The sequence below is a fragment of the Octopus sinensis genome, linkage group LG20 (genome assembly GCF_006345805.1).
Source record: "Octopus sinensis linkage group LG20, ASM634580v1, whole genome shotgun sequence".
Classification (NCBI taxonomy): domain Eukaryota; kingdom Metazoa; phylum Mollusca; class Cephalopoda; order Octopoda; family Octopodidae; genus Octopus; species Octopus sinensis.
In genome coordinates, this window is record NC_043016.1 from 10,051,544 (window position 1) to 10,063,041 (window position 11,498).

The window sequence follows — 11,498 nt, forward strand, 5'->3', positions numbered from 1 at the left end:
ATATGTATATATATATGTATATATATATATGTATATATATATGTATATATATATATATGTATATATATATATATGTATATATATATATATATTATATATATATATATATGTATATATATATATATATATATATATATATATATATATATATATGTATGTATGTATACATATATATATACATATATATATATATATATATATGTGTGTACATACATATATATATGTAAATGTACTCTACACACCCATGGACCACACACATGCACGTACACAGGCACACGCTCATAAACATATATGCACATATATAAATTGCTCTGGAAGCACCATAAATCTTGAAGCATGCACTAGTTAAATTAATTTAAGACAAAACATGTTCGTGAAATTTCAAGGAAAGCAGAAATCCGAGAAAAAAAGAAATATTGAAAAAAAAATAAAAAAGGAAAATTAATTGTTGGTTAGAACCATTGCCATTTCGTGAATGTATTTCTAATAAAACATGCTAACTACGGATTTCAATTAATTTTGGAAAATTACTATTATAATTAATGGATAATTTGGTGAGGTTTAGTAAAGGAACTAATTCTTCTGGAAAACAGTCATGCAGTATAACAGCAAATGTTAATGTGTGGTCTTTCATTTATAAGAATCAGATATTCACATGTGGGCTGGCATTGAAAAAGGTTAGGCCGTGTGGTAAAAAGCTTTCTTCCCAACCACATGGTTCCAGGTTCAGTCCTACTGTACGGTACCTTGAACAATTATCTTCTACTATAGCCCTGTGCTGATCAAAGCCTTGTGAGCAGTTATAGTAGATGGAAACTGAAAGAAGCCTGTCATATTTGTTTATATAGGTATGTGTGTGTGTGTTCGTATATATATATATATATATATATATATATAGTTATCCGTAATAATGAAGGGTGAAATTAATTAATTTGGAAAAATTATCAATTACACCAAGTAGTCTTCGGCATGTAAAGCCTCATTCGAGGAAAATTTAAGTAATACTAAGCAATAAGGGTTTAGCAACGAGTTGCCTTACCACATACCGAATTTAGAAATAGCAGTCAAAGGGTTATAGCTATTTCTTCTACTAAAAAGGGAGATCTCAGTAAAAACAGCATTTGCTGTTTTTACTGAGATCTCCCTTTTTAGTAGAAGAAATAGCTATAACCCTTTGACTGCTATTTCTAAATTCGGTATGTGGTAAGGCAACTCGTTGCTAAACCCTTATTGCTTAGTATTACTTATATATATATATATATATGAAAGAATGGAGTTGAACGACGAATTAACAAAATTCCTTTATTTCGACATATGTTTCGAAGTGTCTTCTCTGATGTGAATTTGCTACTCAGGTATCGGTTAACCGAATTATCCATAACAAGATAATTCATTCAACTACTCAAATATATATATATATATATATATATATATTATATATATGTATGTATATGTGGAGGTGCATGGCCTAGTGGTTAAGTTGTACTCATGTTTGTGAGATTGTGGTTTCAGTTCCTAGACTGGGTGGTGTGTTGTGTTCTTGAGCAAAACACTTCATCTCACATTGCTCTGCAATCACTTTGACACCTGACGCATAGTACACCTGTGTGCACCTGTTCAGATAACGTCAATTTGATGGAAGGAGTGGGCTAATGTGCGGCACGAACATTTGATCACAACACTCTTGCAGCGTCTTTGACAGGAGACTCCATCATGTATGTGTGTGTCTTTGTGCTTGTGTTTGCCTCCCGCCACTGTTGGTTTGTTTATGTTCCCAAAACTATGCAGTTCAGCTAAAAAAGATTGAAAGGATAAGTACTAGGCTTAAATGACCTTATATATGGCAAAGCTTCTGCCATTGTACAGATTCTTGGGGTTAAAAACTAAATGAAAACAAGAAACGAATTACTGTAGTGGGGAAGAAGATTTAAGAACCAAATTGAACAGCTTAAGTGAGACCTTGGATTGATATTTGCAAGCAAAGGAAAGAAGAGGTTGATATGAACTGCAAAGAACTGCAATGTCATTAAAGAAAAATTATGACAAAAAAATTAGGTCGGGGAGTGGAGTGTCTTTCCAGTTTCATATTTTTTAAGAGTCTAGAAAATTCTATAAAAAGACTGAATGAGGAAAAAGAGCATCAGGGTAATGATATGCCAGATGCTGAAGAAACAAGCTGATTGGTTGCGGGAATTAAAATGGAAAATGAAAGTTATAGCGACATAAGAAACTATAATAATCATGGATAAGAAAGTGAAAGAGATGGTTAACAAAATACCAAACTAGGAAGCCCCACAGACCTGGTTTTTTGTTATGATTCTTCTTTAAACTTCATGCAGTTCTTTGCAGCTCATTCCTCAACCTCTTCTTTTCTCTGATTGCATATATCTGTCCAAGATCTCAATTGGGCTTACTTAATTTTCTTCTCAGATCTTCATTTCCACTAACTTTGTCCTTTGTTTTCTTTCGATGATCAAGAAAATACCAAACTGGAAAGTCCCCAGGCGCAGGAGCGGCTGTGTGGTAAGTAGTTTGCTTACCAACAACATGGTACCAGGTTCAGTCCCACTGCGTGGCACCTTGGGCAAGTGTCTTCTACTATAGCGTCGGGCCGACCAAAGCTTTGTGAGTGGATTTGGTACACATATATATATGTCGTATATATATGTATATATATGTCGTATATATGTGTATATATATATATATATATATATATATATATATATATATATATATATTGTGAAGGCGCATGGCTCAGTGGTTAGAGCGTCGGGCTTACGATCGTGAGGTTGTGAGCTCGAATCCCGGACCGGGCTGTGTGTTGTGTTCTTGAGCAAGGCACTTTATTTCACGTTGCTCCAGTTCACTCAGCTGTAGAAATGAGTTGCGACGTCACAGGTGCCAAGCTGTATTGACCTTTGTCTTTCCCTTGGATAACACTGGTGGCGTGGAGAGGGGAGGCTGGTATGCATGGGCGATTGCTGGTCTTCCATAAACAACCTTGCCCGGACTTGTGTCTAGGAGGGTAACTTTCTAGGTGCAATCCCATGGTCATTCATGACCGAAGGGGGTCTTTACCCTATATATATATATATATAATATATATATATATATATATATATACATATATATGTATATGTGTGTGTGTGTTTTCGTGTGTCTGTGTTTGTGCCCCCAACATTGCTTGACAACCGATGCTGGTGTGTTTACGTCCCCCGTAACCTAGCGGTTCGGCAAAAGAGACTGCTAGAATAAGTACTAGGTTTACAAAGAATAAGAACTGGAGTCAATTTGCTCGACTAAAGGCGGTGCTCCAGCATGGCCGCAGTCAAATGACTGAAACAAGTAAAAGAGTAAAGAGAGTAAAGACCATGTCAGTGTTCAAGGATTCTGGCACAAAAGAAAAGAGTACACAGTCATCATATGACTGTTTTTTACTGACTGCATAGATCAGCATCATTGTTCGACTGTGGTCGAGACAATGGAATTTACCATGCTACGGCAGACTTCACGGTCCATCATGGCATTACGGAGGTCCTGTTGCTGGATGCCTGTACCCCTGGAGATTACATCAGGATAGGAGAGTGTGTGCCCTCTGGTATCGCGACCGTGGTCGAGACAATGGAATTTAGCATGCTACGCCAGACTTCACGGTCCATCATGGCATTACGGAGGTCCTGTTGCTGGATGCCTGTACCCCTGGAGATTACATCAGGGTAGGAGAGTGTGCACCCTATGGTATCGTGACCGTGGTCGAGACAATGGAATTTAGCATGCTACGCCAGACTTCATGGTCCATCATGGCATTACGGAGGTCCTGTTGTTGGATGCCTGTATCCCTGGAGATTACATCAGGGTAGGAGAGTGTGTGCCCTCTGGTATCGCAACCGTGGTCGAGACAATGGAATTTAGCATGCTACGCCAGACTTCACGGTCCATCATGGCATTACGGAGGTCCTGTTGCTGGATGCCTGTATCCCTGGAGATTACATCAGGGTAGGAGAGTGTGCGCCCTCTGGTATTGCGAGTAGATGGCTTCCAGAGGAGAAGAGTAGAAATTACTTCTTTTTCAGCTCTACAACAATGTCCAGCAAACTGGACTCTCCTACCTTTCACAAGAGATGACACAGGTGGTAGTTTCCCATATATTTGAATTTTGGTTGGATGGCGCTTCCACGAGAGATTTTGAGCTCTCATAAGGAGGCGAGTGTAGGTCCCATCCAACCACCTCTCAAGCTTCTTTGATAACGTCCAGGTTTCTAAGCCGTATAGTAGAATTGGTTCGACTGTGGCTTTGAAGATTTCAAGTTTGAAGTTTCTACTTAGATTTGAAGATTTCAAGTTTGAAGTCTCTACTTAGATTTGACTGCATAGAAAATGGAATGCCAGTATGGATGACAAAAAGGACAAAGGAAAGGGATAGGAAACCAGGAATTAGAACTGTTACTTGCTTATCATTATTCAGGAAACTATTAACTGGCATCATAGCTGATGAAATTTGTAATTTTCTGGAAAAGGAGAATCTATTGCTATAGGAACAAAAGGGATATAGGAATAAATCAAGGGGATCTGTTGACCTGCTTTATTTATTTCAGTCATGTGACTGTGGCCATGCTGGAGCACAGCCTTTTGGTCGAGCAAATTGACCCCAGGACTTATTCTTTGTAAGCATAGTACTTATTCTATCGGTCTCTTTTGCCGAACTGCTAAGTTATGGGGACACTACCATCGGTTGTCAAGCGATGTTGGGGTGTGACAAATATAGACACACAAACATAAACACACACATACATATATATATATATATATATACGAGGGGCGTTCAATAAGTAATGCCCCTGACCCATTTCCCATAGCAGTAGAGCAACGAAACTTGGCACAGTTATTAGTCTTTTTCTACATAGGAACCACCCAGAGTTACGCATTTCTCCCATCGTTTGATGCGGCTCTGGAGACTGTTTTTGTAGAAGAACCCAGCTTGGTCCTCCAACCTCAACGTGACTTCAGAAATCAAGGCTGCATCATCTGGAAAAACAATTTCATGATTGGGAAGAGGTGAAAATCAGAGGGTGCAAGGTCAGGAAAGTAGGGGGGATGGGGAGGAGTTCATAGCCATATACGCCTGTGCTTCTGATCTGGCGACAAGCGAGTTGTGGACCGGAGCATTGTCCTGTCCTGCAGGAGGAGGATGCCTTGCTGATCTTGCCCCGCCTCTGATTTTGATAACTTCTCTTAATTCCCTCAAAAGTGAAGCATAATAGGCTCCTCCTGCAATTGTGGTACCCTTTGCCAGGAAATCTGTCATCACTACTCCGTCCTGGTCCCAGAAGACTGTGAGCATGACCTTGCCAGCGGAGGGGGCTGCACCCTTGCCTTCTTTGGAGGGGGTGAGAGTCACGGTGCTTCCACTGCATTGACTGGGCTTGGGTCTCTGGATCATCGTGATGGACCCAGGTTTCATCCTGTGTAATCAGTCTTTTGAAAAATTTTGACTCATCTTCTTGGCACACATCTCCAAATTCACCCGAGCACTCGACGCGTTCTTGCTTCTTTCTTGCTTCTGGAAAGGCATGAGCAACCTGGGAATCCATCTGGCAGACACCTTTTGCATATGCAATGGTCATGAATGATAGTTTCCACAGAACCCGTACTAATCTTGACCTCATGGGCTATTTGGCGAATAATTATGCGTCGATCTTCCTCCAAAATGGCAGCCTCAACTTGACGGACAGATGCCTCATCAATGGCAGAAGGGGGTGACCAGATCTGGGAGCTGTTCCACAGAGTTCCGACCATGTTTGAATTCACGATGCCAGCGTTTTACAAGGTCATATGATGGGGCATCATCACCATAAGTTACTTTCATTTCATCAAAAGTCTCCCGTGGTGTGCATCCTTTCAAATACAAAAACTGGATCACTGCTTGACACTCAACAGGCTCCATTTCACACTTGACTCGGTTCAAACACCTGTAAATCAGAAACCACAATTAATTCAGAGCTGTAATTTGCCACTTACTCTATAGAGATATAAATGATTGCACAAAATTTCAGCTAGATCAAACAACTGTAAGTGGGTCAGAGGCATTACTTATTGAACGTCCCTCGTACATACATATATACAATGGGCTTCTTTCAGTTTCCATCTACCAAATCCACTCACAAGGATTTGGTCGGCCTGTGGCTATAGTAGAAGACACTTGCCCAAGGTGTCACGTAGTGGGACTGAACCCGGAACCATGTGGTTGGTAAGCAAGCTACTTACCACACAGCCACTCCTATGCCTATATCTGTAGATCTGTTGACCTGCTTTATATAAATAGTTGGATATTAAATGAGGTATGGATAAGGAGGAAGAATTTAGCTGTTGAATGGATAAATTACTGGAAGGCTTATGATAATGTCTCATGCAGTTGGTTCTTGGGGGGGGGGTGTCTGAGGATGCTTGGAGTCAACAAGAAGATGAACTTCAATCAATTAGATTACATATAATGAAAGGTACTAAAACTATTAACGTCAAGATTACTGAACATGAAAAGAGAAATTATGCAATGGGATTATGAGCAGATGCAACAAAATGGCCATCAGCAAGAAAATTAACCCAGCAGTGTCTCTGTTCATTTGCAAGACAAAAAGATGGATGGAGTAGGACGGAATACTACTTTAGGCTTTGCACATAAATGCCCATGATTTCTTCAAAAATCCTTCTCTATTCATCTGGGATTCTTTATGACTTCAGAGATATAAAAAAAAAACATACAAAAAAAAAGAAAACAACTCTAATGAACCAAAGACACAATTATACTCAGGTATTTCTCACGAAAAAAGCAACCTCTAGAACAACCGAACACACAGGAGGAACATTTTGATCTGATCTTCTGCTACTATGACCCTCTATGATTGCATTGAATATTACTGTCATCTTTGGGCTGGCACCTTCTCTGAAGGTCTTAACTTGCTTGATTGAATTCAGAATCAAGTTGCTAACATAATGGATCTTCTTCTTCCACCTAAGTTGGTGTCTTTGACACATCATTGGAATGTGTCTTCATTGTCTTTTCTATGAATACTTCCATGGTCATTGCTCTTATGAACTTACTGGTCTAGTACTGCCAAGGCCTTTAACCTTTAACCTCTTAGCATTCGAACCAGCCATACCTGGCCCAAATATCCTACATGTTTTAATATTCAGGCATGGCTGATACAGCTTCTCACACCTACTCTGCAATGTCATTCTAAAAATAGACAAACACACCATCAAAAACTTGAAACCCCAAGATAATGGATGATTCATTCAAAATAATGTGAATAAGCAATCATTCCATTTGATAGCATAATCTGAATATTAAAGGGTTAAACGTGTCATCTGCTTCCCTTCCTAGGTTTGCCATTTCCCTGTAGAGCTTCCTGTTTGTCACAAGTCCTTTTTTTCTCGTAGCTTTTTTTCTTTGAACTCTTTACTCTTTTTCTCTTTTACTTGTTTCAGTCATTTGACTGTGGCCATGCTGGAGCACCGCCTTTAGTCGAGCAAATCGACCCCGGGACTTATTCTTTGTAAGCCCACTTATTCTATCGGTCTCTTTTGCCGAACCGCTAAGTGACGGGAACGTAAACACACCAGCATCGGTTGTCAAGCAATGCTTGGGGGACAAATACAAACACACAAACACACACACACATATATATATATATATATATATATATACATATATACGACAGGCTTCTTTCAGTTTCCGTCTACCACTCACAAGGCATTGGTCGGCCCGGGGCTATAGCAGAAGACACTTACCCAAGATGCCACGCAGTGGGACTGAACCCGCAACCATGTGGTTGGTTAGCAAGCTACTTACCACACAGCCACTCCTGCGCCTTCTGGAATTAAACTACCATTGTCTTGTTTTCCTCTGGTCTAGAATATTCAGTTCTTTAAGCTTTCAGTCAATTGTCATCTTTTGAATTTGTAAGATCCTTCTTTCCCTTCTTTGTAGTCCCTTTACGCTACAGTGGCATCAATTTTTGTTTAGGAGAAAAACCAAAAGATAAAAAAAACTGGTATTTACTTGTCTATGTGTATGGATGGAAAATTCATCGGAAAAATGTGAGAAGTGATATAACAATAAAATAATTTTTAGAACGAGGCATCATTATCACAATGGATAGTAACAAAGGAAAACATTCTCTTAAAAAATTGGTTGTATGCCAAATAATGAAATTTCAAAGCAATGAGGATTTCATAGGTTTTGAGTGAAAACATTTTTGTGGGTTCAAGAATTTTTTTCGTTTTGATATTTTGAGATTTTTTTTGTGTCTGAAAAATTATATTCTTTATTAATGTCTGGAGCAAATTTTTTAAAGATTTTACTAATGGGATTTGTTATAAGGGTACATTTTACTAATGGGATTTGTTATAACGGTACATTATAAACCCCAAACAATACAGTAATTAATGTGAAATTAATTTGATAATTTAAATGCTGTGTAGTAAGAAGTTTGCTTCCCAACCACATGGTTCCAAATTCAGACCCAATGCATGGCACCTTGTGCAAGTGTCTTCTACTAAAGCCTTAGACCAACCAGAATTTTATGAATGGATTTGGTTGATGGAAACTGAAAGAAGCCTGTCGTATATATATATATATATATAATATTACAAAATTAGAGAATGGAGAAACATACTTAAATCAATAAAACATCAACTATCAGATGATACCCAATCAATACTTTAATACACCATTACATATCAGTAACAATTCAAAATGAACAATTAAATTACACCATCTAGAAAATTACATATAATAGAAATATTAAAATTAAAATAACAATAAAATACCAATGATTAAGTAAATTGACAAAATAATAAAATGCATATAATGGTATGTTTTATTATTTTTTGCAATTTACTTAATCATTGGTATTTTATTGTTATTTTAATTTTAATATTTCTATTATATTATTTAATTTTCTAGATGGTGTAATTTAATTGTTCATTTTGAATTGATAAAAGGTGGTTCTTTCTAATTTTTTTTAGATATATTATATTGTGTGAAATTTGATTTAGTATTTCTAAATTGAATTTTTTCCCTGTAAGTTAGGATTAATATTCCCTCAAATAATTCATTCACCTCACCGCACCCTTTGTATATACACATACATATACATAAATACACACACAACACACACACACACAAATATGTAAATATCTATATGTGTTTGTCTTTGTATCTGTGTTTATCTCCTATCATTGCTCAACAACTGGTGTTGGTGTGTTTACATCCCTGTCACTTAGCAGCTTGGCAAAAGGGACTGACAGAATAAGTACCAGGCTTAAAAAGAATAAGTATTGGGGGGGTCGCTTTGTTTATCTAAAATTCTCAAACGCAGAGCCCCAGGGTAACATCTATCTGGTGCAGTACTTATTCTTTAAATTTTTTTGAAGACTTAAGTATAGCCTTTCCTTCAACATAAGGGTGTATCATATAGACCTGTGTATCATATACCCACCAAAATGCAGTAATTAATATGAAATTAATTTGTTAATTTGTACTAATTTGATGGTCTGGTGGCTGAATTGTTAGAGTCTCACACAAAAATATTAAGTTATGTCCATTTATGTTTCAAGTTCAAATCCTGTTTGATTCTGCTTTTCATCCAATATAATACCCTAGGTTAGTACTTTTATATGAAGTGAGCCCAGAAGAGTTGATAGGCAAAGTTGGCTTAAAAGGATTTGATCTCAAAGCACATATAATCAAAATAAATGCCACAATGCATTCTAACAAACATTGTAACAAATTTTGCCAATTAATAGTTTTTTGCTTGTTATGTTTACTTTTTTGCTTTGCAAGATTCTTGATGTGAAATTGTGTATTGAAACATATATTGTTATACTTCGGAATGGTCATCTTTTTACCTTTTTTACCAATTAAACATTTGCACTATTTATTCGATCTTCATTTTAGCTTTTATTTTGTATTATTTTTGATGCAAGTACAGTGTGACATACAAACCTATATACACGTACAAAGGACACATGTATTAAACACGTAGACTCACACACACACACATGAAAACATTACACACAAACACGCACAACACACACACACATGCGCCCATACATACATGTGCACACACACACATGCGCACACACACATATGCGCACACACACACATGTGCACGCACACATGCATACACACAAGTGCACACACACATGCACACACACACATGCACACACACACATGCGCACACACACATGCACACACACACGCGCACACACACACATGCGCACACACATACATGTGCAGATAGAGATACATACCACAGAAGGACAAAATGAAATAAAGTGGATGAAAAGAGATACAAAGGTCAGAGAGAGAGTCACTGATTGAGGTCACAGAATGTGTGAAGAAATATCTTTGGCAGGCATAAACCAAAAATAGTACGAACAAGAACACTCAGAGAGTGCAAACCTCCACCAAGGCAACACCAGTGTCCTCTCAGCAATTAGCTAGAGATGATTTTTAAAATGGGAATATCTGAAATAAACTCGACTGCTCTCACAAATGAGAATACTAAAAAGGAACCTGACCGCTCTCAAAAATTAAGTAAAAAAAAAAAAAATCCATAGGCGCAGGAGTAAGTAGCCTGTCTACCAACCACATGGTTCCGGGTTCAGTCCCACTGCGTGGCACCTTGGGCAAGTGTCTTCTACTATAGCCTCGGGCCGACCAAAGCCTTGCGAGTGGATTTGGTAGATGGAAACTGAAAGAAGCCCGTCGTATATATGTATATATATATATATATATGTATGCATGTGTGTGTTTGTGTGTCTGTGTTTGTCCCCATAGCATCGCTTGCAACCGATGCTGGTGTGTTTATGTCCCCGTCACTTAGTGGTTCGGCAAAAGAGACCGATAGAATAAGTACTGGGCTTACAAAAGAATAAGTTCCGGGGTCGAGTTGCTCGATTAAAGGCGGTGCTCCAGCATGGCCGCAGTCAAATGACTGAAACAAGTAAAAGAGTAAAAGAGAGAGTAAAGAGAATCCTTGTCTGGAACTGGATTGATCCCAAAATCTAATGTGACTGCCAGTCATGAGGCCAAACATCCTGAAAGTTTGATCCGAATCCATCCTGTGGTTCTTGAGATATCTTGTCCAAAGACAAACAAACAAATATGACTGACAACAATACCTCACCCTTCGCTAAGGCGGGGTGAAGGTCAAATAAATAGAGTTTCTGTTTAATTGGCACTCCACTCCCAACCAACTCCAAGTATAACAACATCGTCTATATTTCTATACGGTGTATTGAGATGTAATAATTGCAATAATCCATTACGGTTCCATTGTGTAATCTATCTACCATTTTTCTGTTTAGATTATCGTCAACGTTATCTTTCACTCATATTCTGAGAGTAATGACACCACATCGAAGATCCTATTTAATTCTTCATGGCGTTTGGTTCTAAAACAAATTGGAATAGTTTATCAAAGATTCTCAGC

General features: G+C 38.0%; 1 protein-coding gene across 3 annotated transcripts in view; it reads left to right on the forward strand.

Annotated features, from left to right (window-relative positions):
- LOC115222618 (protein ABHD11) overlaps positions 1-11,498 on the forward strand; it is a 228,602-nt gene that overhangs the window by 41,738 nt on the left and 175,366 nt on the right. The window contains exon 2 of one of the 3 annotated variants that reach the window (XM_036511589.1): positions 11,374-11,497. The exons of the other annotated variants lie outside the window; for them this stretch is intronic. Within the exon in view, the coding sequence (XP_036367482.1) occupies positions 11,448-11,497 (50 nt within the window). The 5' untranslated portion in view covers positions 11,374-11,447. The remainder of the gene's footprint in view (positions 1-11,373; position 11,498) is intronic. 3 annotated transcript variants of the gene reach the window in all.